Here is a 16,017-nt window from a genome sequence, read left to right on the forward strand (position 1 = left end):
ACCTCAGTCTAAACAGGTCACAGATTCAGCATCTATAAACATCTACTCTTTTTTTATCATGTGCCAAAAGATAATGATGTAAAGAGCAAAAGCTTTTTATATTGTTCCTGTTCTGAAATACTCCTATCTGCAGGCCAACGCTCTCCCCACTGAACCAAACAAGCTAGGTTGAAATATATCTGTTTTTAAACAAAATTCATCTACTACACTGATAAAATTCTATTCTAATATACTTTTTAATATAAACTTTTTTATTCTAATTTTTATTACAAATGTTTAGAATTCCAATAAAATGTGAAAGACTTAGTAAGAATTCCACTGAACTATAAGTTATACAGACATGCATGCTTACTTTGGCACAGTGAGATTAGTAAACACTTCACACATTTGGGCATTTAATATCTGATGATGAGGTAAAAAAGATTAAAATAACTTGTAATTCTAGGAACTATTATGCAATTAAATGGGCTGTCAAATATCTGCATAAGCTTCCTACTACCTCTCTATATATTATATATTAGTGGCATGGTACACGAAATTTGTGCACCCATGGCGGGGGGGGAGAATCCCTCAGCCCGGCCTACACCCTCTCCAATCTTGGAATCCTTGGGGGATTCCGACTGCCAGTTTAGGATAGTCAGACATCCCTAAACCGGCAGTCAGACATCCCTCGCGCAATCCAGGACCACTGGCTCCTAATTGCTTACCTGCCTGCCTGAATGATTGCCCCTAACCACTCTGCCCGCCAGTCTGCTTGCCCCTAACTGCCCCCCCCCACCGGCCTTCTCACCCCCAACTGCTCCCCCTTGCTGGCCTGATTGCCCCAAACTACCCTCCTGCCAGCCTGATCACACCCAACTGCCCCCCCACCAGCCTGCTCGCCCCCAACTGCCCCCCTCTGCTGGCCTGATTGCCCCCAACCTTCCCCCCCACCAGCCTGCTCGCCGCCTACTGCCCCCCCCCCCCTTACCGGACTGCTCGGTCCCTACTACCCCCCCCCCACCGGCCTGCTCGGCCCCAACTGCCCGCCTTGCCAGCATGCTTGCCCCAAACTGCCCCTCCTGCTAGCCTGGTCACGCCCAACTGGCCCCCTGCGGCCTGCTTGCCCCCACCTGACATCCCACTGCTGGCCTGCTCACCTCCAACTGTCCCCCTGCCAGCCTGCTCGCCCCCAACTGGCCCCCCTTGCCAGCCTGATCACCCCCAACTGCCCTCCCCGCCTGGCCTGATCGCCCCTAACAGTCTCTGCCTCAGCCCTGCCACTATGGCTTTGTCTGGGCGGTGGCCACAGAGCCGGCTGGGGCGACCAAGGAAGCCAAGCCTCCCATGCCCACTCTCCAGCCGGCGTGGGGCAACCAAGGAAGCCAAGCCTCCCGCACCCACTCTCCGGCCAGCTGGGGTGACCAAGGAAGCCAAGCCTCCCACACCCGCTCTCCAGCCGGCTTGGCTCCATGGCTCCAGTCAGCACCGCCATCTTTGTCGTATCAATTTGCATCTTCCCTCCTTATTGGGTGTGGGCGCTGCCATCTTTATCGTGAAGTGATGGTTGATTTGCATATTACTCTTATGAGATAGGATAATTTTAACATCTTGCCTTTAAAGGTATTTTTAATGATTAAGAAAATGTGAGTTTTTGCTATTTTTTCAGACAAATACTTTTGCAATTACGATATATTAACAAATATATTTGGTCTTTGTCCCTGGTCCCTGACTCTGGGAATTTCTTGTTAGGAGTATCTTTTGCCTTTAGTTTATGCTAGTGAGATGACCTTGGGTTAGTTTCCTACATCCTCAGGATGGGACTGGTCACTCAGTGATTAAGGTTGGAACTTTCAGTCCCACCCACCTGGCCTCTGAGCAAACTGAGTTCTATAAAAAAGCTCTTGAATTTTGAAATTCAAAGCACTTCCAGGTTGGTGAGCATATTAAGGTGCTGGGAAGGTGGCATGCCCAGAGAGGGCATGAAAGCTCCATACCCTTCCTCCCATACCTTGTCCTATATATTTCTCTTTTTTTTATTGATTTTTTACAGAGAGGAAGGGAGAGGGATAGAGAGTTAGAAACATCGATGAGAGAGAAACATCGATCAGCTGCCTCCTGTACACCTCCTACTGGGGATGTGCCCGCAACCAAGGTACATGCCCTTGACCGGAATCGAACCTGGGACCTTTCAGTCTGCAGACCGACGCTCTATCCACTGAGCCAAACCAGTTAGGGCTGTCCTATATATTTCTTCCATTTGGCTGTTCCAGAGTTGTATTCTTCATAATAAACCAGTAACGTAAGTAAACTGTCTTCCTGAGTTTTGTGGTCCATTACAACAAATTATCAAATCTGAGAAGGGGGTCGTGGGAACACCTGGTTGAGAGCAGGTTGGTCAGAAGTACACATGGCCAGAGACTTGTGACTGGCATCTCAAGGGGGAGGGAGACTTATGGGACTAAGCCCTTTAACCTGTGGGATCTGACACTACTCCAGGTGGACAATGTCAGAATTGAACTGAATTGTTAGACACCCAGTTGATGTTGGAGAATTGAAGACTTGATTGGTATCAGAAAACACTACAGAGTAGTAATATTTATAACTTCATATATCAACAATAAAAGTGGTTTCTAAGAATCTAGCCTTATTCTAGGTACAAAATTAACCAATCTTAATAATTTAATGTTTATCTTCTGAAAGGTGGCTATCTAAAACTATTCTAGCTTTAAACATTAAAATGTACACCAATATTTTAAAACATTTATAATACTAAGACTCTTAAAATTAATCATATATGCTCTCCCAAAATAATCCTTCAGCATTAATATGTTTTTTAACCTAAAACAATGCTAAGCAATGATCCTCAAGTAATACCAAAATCAAAGGAAAACAAAGCACCATCAGGATAATAACTTAAAATTATGTCCTTTCAGTGCAGTACCATAAAGTTTAATGTTAAAAATTACCTCCAATTTAATTGTTGGACATAATTATAAAATGGCATGGACCATTTACATACTAAATACTATATACTTCAGATTTGGCATGGAATTTGTTCGATAAAACTAATATGGTTATGCTATAAATGACTAAGAAAATGGACAACAATAATTTTAGGAAGGCTGTTTAGCCTAAAAAATAATTCTCTCTATAAAAAGTATCAAATACACTAACAAATTCTATTTATTCCATAATTTATATAGATAGTAACAATTTATGGACTAAAAGAATTTATGTTAGCATATCTGATATTCAAATCGTTTTTTTAATCCTCACTCTGGGATATGTTTTTATTGATTTGAGAGAGAGAGAGAGAGAGAGAGAGAAAGAGAAATATCCATGTGAGAGAGAAACATCAATTGGTTGTCTACCATACTTGCCCAAACCGGGAATCAAACCTATAACCTAGGTATGTGCCCTAAACAGAAATTGCATTTGTAACCTTTTGGTACACAAGACAATGAATGTTCCAACCAACTGAGCCACCCAGCCAGGGTTGATATCCAAATTCTTAAGCAATTATATTGGCAACAAAACAAACCACTTGAGATTAGAAAGAACAATTCATCACTAATAATCTAGAGAATTATTATTAAAAGTAATCTTATAGCTTGACTGTGTGTACTGGGAGAGAGTAAAGAAATGGTAAGGATGTTAAAAGAATGAATTACTCAATATAATAAAACTAGAGGCCTAATGTATGAAATTTGTTCAAGGGGCTCAGCCCTCACAGCCACAGCTGCCTTGGCCCTCACAGCCCCAGCTTCGTCCGGAAGGTCGTTCTGCAGTTTGGTCTAATTAGCATATTAGCTCTTTATTATATAGGATGACTTAAATTAAATTATAATTGCTTTATGTTGGCTTCCAGTAATAGTAAAACTCAATAGTCCATCTACCTGAAGACAAACAGAATATATTTAAGTGATCTTTAAGTTGGAAACGTAGGATAAGATAGAATTATTCTATCATCTTGGTTCTATAAATGAATGAAATAAACTGGACTATTTAGAACTGAAAGATATTATTCTGATATTAATGTCACTGGGTCATAACCAAAATGATTTAACCACAATGAGAAAAGATAATCCCAGTAAGCAGAAGTCAGCTAATGCAGGGACATTAAGTATAAGACTAAAGAGTTAATATCTGATCTAATATGCACTAAGAAATCACTGTTAAGTCTCCTAGCTAGAGAAAAACACTCTCAAAGTGATACTCATGATGGATTAGAGAGGAAACATGTGGAGATGATAATCTAGGCACAAGATAACAAATACCAAAATGAGCAATTTTCAACCTTCTTCATCTCTTGGCATATATAACCTAATTACTAACATCCTATGGCACACCAAAAAATATATTATCCTTTGGCCAATTTGAAAAAAAAAAAAAAAGGTATGATTTTGATTCATTCACATCAGAAGGCTACTGTTATGTGGGCTGTTATCATTTTTTATTTGACAATCTAAGGGAAAAGAGGTCAGTGCCCCTGACTAAATAGTCAGGTAAAGCATGTTTTAAAAATTCTTACGGCGCACCAGTGTCACGGCACACCGGTTGAAAACACTGTCCTAGATTAAAATAGAGCAAGCAATAACTAGAACAGATAATTGAAAAAGAAAATAACTTTTAAGAACACAAGATTTTGTTTATAGCAGGGTTAGCAAACTACAACTTGCTGCTTATTTTCACAAATAAAGTTTTATTGGGATACAGACATGCCCTTTAGATCCTGCACTGTTGTCTATGGCTGCTTGGCACTGCAACGGGAGAGTTAATAGTTACTACAGAGAGAATATGACCCACAAAATCTAAAATTTTTAGTAGCTGGCCTGCATTAGTTTCCTAGGGCTGCTGTGTCAAAGCAAACAAACGGCTTAAAGCAATAGAAATGAATTTTTCACAATTCTAGAGGCTGTAAGTCTGAAATCAAACGTACAGAGCTGTGCTCTCTTAAAGGCCCTAGGGATAGAATCTGTTCCATGCTTTTCTCTTAGTTTGTGGTGTCACCAGCAATCCTTGTCATTCCTGGACTTGTAGCTGCATAACTCTAATCTCTGCCTCCACTGTCATATGGTCATCTGCTCCCCTTGTCCATGTCTCCACATGAAGTTCTCCTCTCTTATAAGGATACCAGCCACCGGATTAAAGGCCCACACTACTTCAATATGTGCCCATCTTAACTAATTATATCTAAAATGGCCCTATTTCCAAATGAAGTCACATTCTGAGATAATAGGGATTAGGACTTCAAAATATGTTTTTGGAAGATACACACTTCAACCTATAACTTGATCCTTTACAGAAAAAGCCTGCCAATTCCTGATTTAGAAGAATAAGAATTGAGGAGAAGTAGAATCAGAAGTGCCATTCAACAGTGAGGGATTTCAAAGAAGACTGATGAGATTTTGTTTTGAAAGCAAAAGTAAGAGAACTCAAAAGATGTTCAGGCAGAAAGCAATATATGTACAAGAATCTGGACTGGCTTAGAGATGGAGGAATTAGAAGTAACCTAAAAATGAATGAGCATTCTCAAGGTAAATGCTTTATACATCAGTTCAAGCACTGATGTTTAGAGAATGTTACTTTTAGATAACAACGTGATTAAATAACAATAAGCTTAGAGGGTATCACTATTAAATAATCCTATATAATAAAAGCCTAAGTGTCCGGTTGTCCGTTCAACCAATCAAAGCGTAATATGCTAATAATATGCTAAGGCAGCTCAACCACTCGCTGTGGCATGCACTGACCACCAGGGGGCAGACGCTCCAACCGGTAGGTTAGCTTGCTGCTGGGGTCCGGCCAATTGGGACTGAGACAGGCCAAACACACCCTGGAGCCTTCCCGCATCCCTCCCCGGCCCCGATTGTACACTGGTCAGGTCCCTCAGCATGGCCTGTGCACTCTCGCAATCTGGGCTGAGGGATCAGCCCCCGCCCCCCGGGGGTGCACAAATATCGTGCACCAGGCCTCTAGTATTAGATAATAGTATACAAAATAATGTAATTTAGTATCATATAAACTGAAAGAGAAACATTTCAACAGTGACAAATACAATAAACAGGCTAAAGAGGACTGAAAAATAACCAAGGGATTTATTTAAAACTAGAGGCCCAGTGCACAAAATTCGTGCATTGGGGGAGGGGTCCCTCAGCCCGGCCTGCACCCTCTCACAACCCAGAACCACTGGCTCCTAACCGCTCGCCTGCCTGCCTGATCACCCCTAACCCCTCTGCCTGCCTGCCTGATTGCCCCTAACCACTCTGCCTGCCTGATCGCCCCTAACCACCTCTGCCTCAGCCCCTGCCACCGAGGCTTCATCCAGAAGGATGTCCAGAATGACGTGCGGAAGGTCGTTTGGCTGTCCGGTCTAATGAGCATATTACACTTTTATTATTATAGATTAGACCACAGCAGAATAAAGAAAACAACTTTTATGGAGAAACTAAGAGGGACACCAGATGAGGGGGGGTAGATAACAATGCTTAAGAAATAAGTCATTATTTATTGTACTATGAGTACAGTAGTAATTATATAGTTGACCCCCCAGTAAATCACATCTCCTGGTATTCATGCCCTCATATAATCCTCTCCCATGTAGACTCTGAGCTTAGCCAAAACTTGCTTTAGCCAATTTGATATTAACAGCCTCTGGCAAGCAGAGGCATGATAAGCACTTCTACATGGGAACTTGTTTTCTTGCAACATTGACACCTGGAAGCCAGCTGCCATACTATGAGGAAGCTTGAGCTAGACTCCTGAATGATAAGAGGTCACATGGAGAGAGACCTTGAATGATAAGAGTCACCTTAAATATTCCAGCCCCAGCAGAGTTCAAACTGAGTGGAAGTGCCATAGTGACCTCAGCCCATACCTAGGGGAACAGAAAAGGTGCCCAGCTAAGCCCAGTCAACCCAGAAAAATCAGAAAAAATAATAAACTGTTGTCATTTTAAGCCATTAAATTTTGTGGTGGTTTGTAAAGCAGCAATAGATAACTGATAGAGCCAAAATAAAATATATATTTGAGAAATCCAGGAACATAAAAGTAAGGATTCTTACAAAACTGGGAAAATTTGATATACACATGAAGGAAAAAAAGGAAAAAAAAAAAGGCAAAATACAAAGGGTAAAATTAAAATATAAAGAGAAAAACAAAAGATGTTGACGGAGTTGAGTCATACGAGTAACAATGGGAAAATTTAAGACTAAAACTTCATTGTGTGTTATGAGAATGCCAGGGAAAACATTTTTCCACCTACTTCATCACTTTCATCTACTTCAATTCCACCATCTTTGTCATCATCCATTTGTTTGTGTATTGTTTGAAGAGCTTCCAGACTAAATCTATCTTCTTCTGTGAAGCATGGTGGACTCAATGACAGGCAGGGATCTGAAAATAGAACAAAGAACAATTACTAACTTGCCATACCAAAATCCAGGCTATCCTTAGAAGGTATAATATTTTTTAAACCCAACAAATTAAATTTCAAACTAAGTCAAACTACAACCAGAAGTTATACCAATAGATATAAGAGCAGATATGAAACGCCAAGGGATTTGAAATTTTCAATAATATCCTTATTCTCAAACCATTCTACGTAAGACCTCATTTAATGTTGTACTTTATTAATCTCTATTTATTTTATGAATCATTTTATCCACACAATTAATTATGAACAGGGCTGGGACAATATTCTTCTTTTGCTCAATTGTTCATAATATCCAGGACTTGGTTGGGCACATTTGGGGCTCTGATAAATTAACTATCATACATTAACTAAAGTTCTAGACTTCTATAGTGTGCAAACCAGTGACAAGATTATAAGCTAAAGTGATAATAAGAATATCCAGTAGTCAAAAAGCTCACAGTCTAGTGAGAAAGAAGGTATGTGGATAATATATTGGGTTAGGTACCACTGAAAACATTAGTCATAGGATACTATTTAACCCGGACTGGGAAAGAAATGTCAGAAGTTTCCTAGAGGTAACCTCGGGGAGTTTTAAATGACCTGTTAGTTGTTGCACCAGGAAAGAGAGAAAAGTATGCCTGGAAAAAGAAACATCATATGTTCAGTGGCATGAAAACAACATTCAGAGAAATGCAACTAGTTAATATATCTGGAATACATGTGGAAAAGAGTCAAAAGATCAGGTATGAAACTGATAACAAGAGGCTGTATCTCTAAAAGTGATTTTCCATACTAAGGAATTTTGATTTTTAATCCTGAAGACTATAAGAAGCCCATAAAGAATTTGAAGGAGAGGACTAACACAATCAGACTGGTTATAGAAATATCTCTGGTGACAGTGTAAAATAGACAAGCTGGAGGCACAGCTGTCAGACAGAGTACAGTAATTTGGAAGTACTCAGCTGTCCATGCCTCCAAGGAATGGAAGAGGTAATGGATAAAGACTACTGCTGTAGGGTTTGGTGCTTGGCCAAGTTACAGTAGCAGAAGGAAAGAAAAGACAGGTGTTGAGGATATGACAAGAGTAATTAATTTCTCCACATAAAATTTTATTTCCTAACTTAGAATAGTTGGGAATTCTGAACTCCAATACCTGTTCTCAAGTCTTTTACATTCCTTTCTTAGTTTCCTTCCTAGCTTAATTCAGCACAAATGATCATTTTAATTCAAATTACTGACTTAAATTTCTTTAAAATATATGAACCATTATGAAGATCTGTGCCTAAATGAATCAGGTATAATGGCTACAAAAACAATGGCTAAAATAACAAAATTGTTCTCCTTTGCCAACATCTCTTAGACATCTACCTTAGCTACCCAAAATGCATCAGTGCACACCATCCTATATAATAAAGAGGTAATATGCAAATTGACTGTCACACCCTCACACAAGATGGCCGCCACAAGATGGCTAGCAGGGGAGGGCAGTTGTGGGCGATCAGGCCGGCAGGGGAGGGCATTGGGGGGGACCAGGCCAGCAGGGGAGGGCAGTTGGGGGCGACCAGGCCAGCAGAGGAGGGCAGTTAGGGGCGACCAGGCCTGCAGGGGAGGGCAGTTGGGGGCGATCAGGCCGGCAGGGGAGCAGTTAGGCATTGATCAGGCTGACAGGTGAGTGGTTAGGGGATGATCAGGCTGGCAGGCAGGTGAGCGGCTGGGAGCCAGCAGTCCCGGATTGTGAGAGGGATGTCTGACTGCCGGTAGTCAGACATCCCCCAAGCGGTCCCAGATTGGAGAGGGTGAAGTTTGGGCTGAGGGAAACGCTCCTCCAGTGCATGAATTTTGTGCACTGGGCTTCTAGGGTACTCCATATCAGACCATTTCCCCCCTCCAAACAGATTTTCCTGTTCCTTTAAATATGATATGGAGTGCCTATAATATGTCAGGGCCCTTGTTGGTGTGGGGCACCAATATGACAACCAAGACAAATTTCCACCCTCAGTGCCCTAACCTTGTGTTACTAGTAAATGCAACATGGCTTGATATATATTTTTAGCATTATACTCTGAACATCTCTGTCTTTTCTCTGGATCAAGGCCAACACCTTCCACTGAGAAAAAATTAATCAACTAAACAGAATAAAACTTAACTCAAGTCAGCAATCAATACCAATGTTAAATTCCAGGTTGTTTTCCTCTACTTAAAGGCAGATGCTCAGTCTGATTATGCAGAAATAGGCAAATGAATTAAAGTGATTTAACCTAATAAGAAGCACCTACTACATTCTAGAAGCCAATGCCATTTTATGTACATAATTTAATCCCTACAACCCAGTGTGAGGTACACATTACTTCTAATATTCAGATGAGAAAATGAGACTCATGAGTAACAGGTTTAAGATTCCAACCCTAAAAATGACAGTACTGAGATACAAACCAAGTCTTTTAAGTACCAACTCATGCTCCAGGATCAGTAGAATAAACATAAATGGGTGTCACTAGTGTCAGAGAAGAATAAAGTTTTGCTATCCTACATATTACCAGGACCTGGTTGAGGACCTGAGAGAACCAAGAAACATAAATGTGCCCCAGGGAAGGGGATCATTTGACACTTCAGGAATGATATTCACAATCTAGAATACAAACTTATACTTGTCACATTTCTCTTCCTTTTGATAATGATGTGTCTTCGCTTCAATTCACACTCCCTTGAACAAACCTTTCTAACAAGTATATCATTCCCACATAGACTGACATATTTGTTGCATGGTTTAAATATATATAAATACTAGAGGCCCAGTGCACAAAATTCATGCACGGGTAAGGTCCCTAGGCCTGGCCAGCAATCAGGGCCAACTGGGGCCTTCCGGCTGCCGGCCAGGGCCTTCCTTTGTTCTGCGCCGCCCCCTGGTGGTCAGCGCATGTCATAGAGAGGGAGCGAACTCCAGTCTCCCAATGGAACTCCTGTGGGAACAACTTGCATATTAGCCTTTTATATATATAGATAAGAAGCCAAATAAATTAATTTCTGAATACAAGTTATTTATCTAGCAAATACATAAATGCCACACTCTAGGTTAGACACCAGGTATACAAAAGTAAAAACAAAGTTAAATATGGCAGATGTAATGACAGATATGTAATAAATATATAGTGGTGGCAAGACTAAGGGAATAGTCCTGTCTATATGCATAGCAAGAAAAGCTTAAAGAAGAACGTGATATTTATGTTGATTCTAGAAAGGTGAACAAGTGTCTGCTAGGAAGATATGTATAAGCAAGAACATAAGCTGCTAAAAGTTATTGTACTAACAAAATAATGACAATAACTATTGAAGGTGTTTAGAACAAGCCTGCCTAAGATATGCTACCTTGGTATGTGGATTATTCTAAACTGAAAGACATAGAGAACCTGTGGACTCACAAGAAACTTTTACCTCTCCCTGAAGAAATTTAAATGTGAGGCCTTGCCTCTAATAAGAGTTATTAGCAGAATTAATTTTTATGACCTATCTATAGGGCAGGGCAAATTTCTAATTACTGAACATCTGCTCTCCTTATTATCTTGTGAATGACCTTCTGCTGAAGCCCCAAGGTATGTTACCTCATCCTTAGCTCAGAATGTCTTATGTAACTCATTTTCTCTTTTTGTCTCTAAATTTCTCATGGATTTCTTATTTTCTCTTGTTAATCTGTCTCATGTAGATTTAATTGTTAGACCAGCCAAAAAAAACCATGAAGGATAGAGGAAAGTTTCTTCTTCCCCCACATTATCAATTCATTTTAGTTTGTCTATAAAGTAGGCATTATTATCCCCATTTGATTAGATAATTAAGAGAAAATATTGACAGATTATCCTAAAGTGACAATAAAGAAGAAAAATATTAGTAAATTACTCACTGAAAGCCCCTGCTTACAGTTGCCCCTGTTTTCTCCCAAGTATACCCATGGCTGGATAATGCCTTTCAGTCCAACTCTAGTGTTTCTTCTCACAGACCATCCTACTTCCTTATCAAAAACAGCCTTCCCTTTTACTCACTACGTGTTTTATTTTTCTTCATAACACTTTATCACAGCATACTATATTATGTCTTTGTTTGCTTACTGCCTAATTCCTCCACTATAATGCAATAATGTGACCACAGACTTTGTTTTGATCATTACTCTTTCCCAAGTACCTAGAGCAGTGTCTGGAACATAATAAATGCTCAAAAAATATATGCTTACTGAATTACATCCCTAGTCTTTAATATAAATGTATGGAAGAGAAAAACTTTTCAGTAAATTACTTGGCTAACTGGAAAAGTAAGATGTACAAACTGACAATAAAACTCCTCACTTCTTTATGGCACCAAAGTTAAATCTAAGTAGTTAGTAGAAATCTAATAACATTATTCCTCTGATTCAATGGCCTCTTAGAGCTTAAGGTTTAAAACCTATTTATTCATGGTCAAATATTACTGTTTAAGTATTTCTTGAACAAAATATACATGTTAAGCAAAAATAATTGAAGGAAAATTTAAAATATTTAGGACGGTCTTCCTCAAGTCTCTTATGCGTTAGCATAAAGATAAAACTTTATGAGGACAAGGTCTAAACCTGTTTTATTGATTACTAGACATTAGTACAAGTATTATACAGTATATGTATATTATTACTATACACTAGAGGCCCGGTGCACAAAATTCATGCGGGGGGACTCAGCCTGACCTGCACCCTCTCGCAATTCGGGACCCCTCGGGGGATGTCCGACTGCTGGTTTATCGGGATTGGGCCTAAACCGACAGTTGGACATCCCTCTCGTAATCCGGGACCGCTGGCTCCTAATCACTCGCTTGCCTGCCTGATCGCCCCTAACCGCTCACCTGCCTGCCTGATCGCCCCTAACTGCTTCTGCCTGCCTGCCTGATCACTCCTAACTGCTCGCCTGCCTGCCTGATCACCCCTAACTGCCCTTGGCCCCCGCCGCGGTGGCTTTGTCCAGAAGGACATCCGGAAGGTTGTTTGGCTGTCTGGTCTAATTAGCATATTATGCTTTTATTATTATAGATTACCACATCTAATAAGTAATCATACCTGACTTTTACATACAAGTAACTGCATTTTGAGTGGCATTAGAAAAGAGAAATATGTGGGGGGTTAGAAAAAGAGAAAGCAGAACAACAACAAAAAGATAAGCTCTGGGATCCATAAAGAGTAGGCTGGCTTATATTTTGTGTTGGTTCTCTTGAGAGTGCTATTTAGTGCTCCTCCCTTCTTCCTCCTGCTCACCTCTCCTCCAGCTGCTGCTTCTGGCATTTAGTGGAGGGGTGGGAAGGCCAAGGATGTTAAGTTAACTGACCCTGTTTTCAACAACCAACAACCCAATTCAAATTTTAAAAAGTCTTCTTTCTCTTCTGATATCCACTTTAGGGCAGAAGCTGTTTTATTCCCTTTTATGCCCAGTCCGACTTAACAAAGAACTGTCCTCTGCTATGCCACTAGTATTCCTAAAAGGAAGAAAACACTAGTAAGTGACAGGTGAAGCAGTAGTAAGGCATAAATCAGGAAAGATAGCCTGGGGCTATCTGTCAGGGAGACACAATAAACCTCAGAAAGAGGAGTCTAAATGATGCTACTCATGATTTTTAAATATGACTGTAACATGATAATAAAAGTAACAGAGAGAAATTTCAACTTATATTTTGTGTCGTGCTTTCAATTCAAAAACTTTCCCATATAGTCAGTTTAAATTAAATGTTTGTTCCCAACAATGCCTTCATCCCAACCAACCAGACAGAAAGTAATATAATATAAACTGTAATCTGGCAGTGAGGATAGAAAGAAAAGGTCAAGCTGAAGTGACAACTGAATGTAGCTAAAGGAGTCAAGTTTTACTGACACTTTGGGGCCCAAAAGTGCAGGTGAAACAAAGATACATTTCTCTTCTATTTAGCTGAGCCAGATCAAACAACATCAAGTTTAAAAATGTGTCAAATGTGATTCCATTTAGCCTTCACTAGAGGGATATATATTTATGCCACATTCTATGCTTTTTCATCCCAATCAATTACTATATGTAGGAGATACAGTTCAGAACCCCAAGAAGATAATAGCTTAAGAAATAAATGAAGCTGAAAAAGTAAATCCAGTCTTTCCTACAATACCATTAAGGTCAGCAAATTTCATGCAGAAAAGATCAAAAGAAGGGGATTCAGCTGACTGTTAATCACAGACCAATGACTGTAGCCCGTTAACAATGAGCAACATCATATACTGCCAAGAACTTGGCTTACACACTGAAAACTATTTATGAGTCTCATGATTAGGATTTTCTTAATTATTACTTCTGAGAGAACATTTTAAAATAAATATCATTTGTGTTTATTACTTCCATTAATAGTTCAAGCATTTATCAAATAAAATACTCCAATCTGAAAATTCTGAAAGTAAATTTTTTTCTAAAATCTTCAGAGATAATTCTTTGGTGTCAGTTTTCAATAACCAACAATGCAATTCAAACTAAAAAAAAAGTCTTCTTTCTCTTCTGATATCCTCTCTTGGGCAGAGGCTGTTTTATTCCCTTTTATTCTCAATGTCTAGCATACCACCAACAGCTAGTATATAGTTTGATTAATGACTATTTCTCAAAAAATCTAATAAATAATATAGGCTGCTGCATACTTTTTTTAAGAAGTGAACTTCAACCTATTATCTATGACATTATCTGGTATATAGTAGACATCTAAAATATGGTAACATTTATTGAGAGCACATTATGTGGCAGAACAAATGAGAAAGGGAAAGTTGTAACTAGCATATCCAATGCTATAACTGGATGCTATAAAAATGCACATCTAGAGGACTCTAGAATCCCTAATATTAACTCAAACTTTTGAAAATTTCAACAGTTAAAGGAGACAGACCTTACCAATAGAAGGCTACAAAAGTAAACTACTACAAAAGTATCTATTTGTGGCAAAAGTAACAGAGAGAAAGTATTATACTGAACAAAAATGAAGGCCTTTACTTTGAAAACGCTTGTCTGATGATAGCCTCTTTAAGGTTTGAATCTCTTTAATCATTCTGTATTAAAAAGTACCTATTAATTAGTCTGTACTCTTGTGAAAAGAAAGAAGTTTCCCCTATTCGTAGCTAAAAATTTCCCTAAAAAACTGCTAATTTTGCCTGGTTGGTGTGGCTCAGTGGTTAAGAGTCGACCCATGCACCGAGAGGTCACTGGTTCAATTCCTGGTCAGGCCACATGCCTGGGTCTCAGGCATGCAGGAGGCAACCAATGGATGTTTCACTGATGTTTCTATCTCTCCCTATCCCTTCCTTTTTCTTTAAAATCAAAACATACTTTTAAAAAAACTGCTAAGTTTAACTATACCTTCCAAATGTTTTAAATAGACTATCCAATACAAACTCAATTGCTTAGGTCCCTTCCCACTTCCCAGGGACATTTTTCAATTTATCATCTTCTAAACATCTCATTCCCACTGATTCCCCCACCCATACAAAGCATAATGTCCTTGCCACTTGAAGAAGTTCCGGCTGGTCTTCTCAAAGAGCCTCATTAAAGGTACTAGTAGAAGACAGAAGGTAATGCCTCTGTCTCAATACTATTGTGATATGCAATTCATTTACCAACACATTCCTCTATCCAAAAAATATCTACATTTATAAATGCATGGTTAACCAATATGTTCCTTCAATGTATGTAAATAGAGGAATATTTATGTGGCTGTATTTATCTCTATATTTATTGACAGCTGCCAAATTTTTTCCATTGTGTTTTATACTATAAACTCCTAGATATCAATCCTATCTAATAAAAGAGAAACATGGTAATTAGCCGTACATCCGCTACCCTTCCCATTGGTTAATCAGGGCGATATGCAAATTAATTGCCAGCCAAGATGGCGGCTGGCAGCCATGCACTGAAGCTAACAGGGAGGCTTGCTTGCTCCAGTGAGGGCGGACTGCAACGTTCCCCGCCTGACTTGCCGGCCTCTCAGCTGCAACTCTAAGCAACTATGTAACAAATATAGAAGCTAAACAAAACCCCAGAAACCTGTGTTAGTCAGCCAGGCTTCAGCCAGCCGGATCGCAACATTGTATCAAATACAGAAGGTAAACAAAGGCCAGAAACCTGCTTTCAGCAGCCTAGGCCTCAGAGATAAAGCTGGCCCAGAATAAAAAAAAGAAAAAGAAAAAAAGGAGTGGTTGGGAGCTTCAGTCACCCGCCAGCCTGAAAACGGCCCTCAGCCCCTCACCCAGACTGGCCAGGCACCCCAGTGGGGACCCCCACCCTGATCCAGGACACCCTTCAGGGCAAACCAGCCGGCCACCACCCGTGAACCAGGCCTCTATTCTATATAGTAAAAGGGTAATATGCCTCCCAGCACCGGGATCAGCGGAGCCGCGAGGCCTCCCGGCACTGGGATCAGCGTGACAGGGGGCAGCGCCCCAACCCCCTAATCAGCCCTGCTCTGTGCTTGATAGGGGGGAGCTCCCCAAACCCCTGATCGCCCTGCGGCTCTGTGTGTGACAGGGTGCAGCGCCCCAACTTCCTGATCGGCCCTGATCTGTGGGTGATAGAGGGAGGCGCCCCAACCCCCGCCCCCCACGGGCCCTGCTCTGT

General features: G+C 40.3%; 1 protein-coding gene across 3 annotated transcripts in view; it reads right to left on the reverse strand.

Moving 5' to 3' along the window:
* The window catches only part of STIM2 (stromal interaction molecule 2), a 215,712-nt gene that overhangs the window by 79,447 nt on the left and 120,248 nt on the right, over nt 1-16,017 (reverse strand). For all 3 annotated transcript variants that reach the window (XM_070398328.1, XM_070398313.1, XM_070398321.1), the window contains exon 2: nt 7,247-7,377. In XM_070398328.1, the coding sequence (XP_070254429.1) occupies nt 7,247-7,294 (48 nt within the window). In that variant the 5' untranslated portion in view covers nt 7,295-7,377. The remainder of the gene's footprint in view (nt 1-7,246; nt 7,378-16,017) is intronic.

The sequence above is a fragment of the Myotis yumanensis genome, unplaced genomic scaffold, assembly GCF_028538775.1.
Source record: "Myotis yumanensis isolate MYYU_CA2020_CCGP unplaced genomic scaffold, mMyoYum1.0.hap1 SCAF_1, whole genome shotgun sequence".
Taxonomy (NCBI): domain Eukaryota; kingdom Metazoa; phylum Chordata; class Mammalia; order Chiroptera; family Vespertilionidae; genus Myotis; species Myotis yumanensis.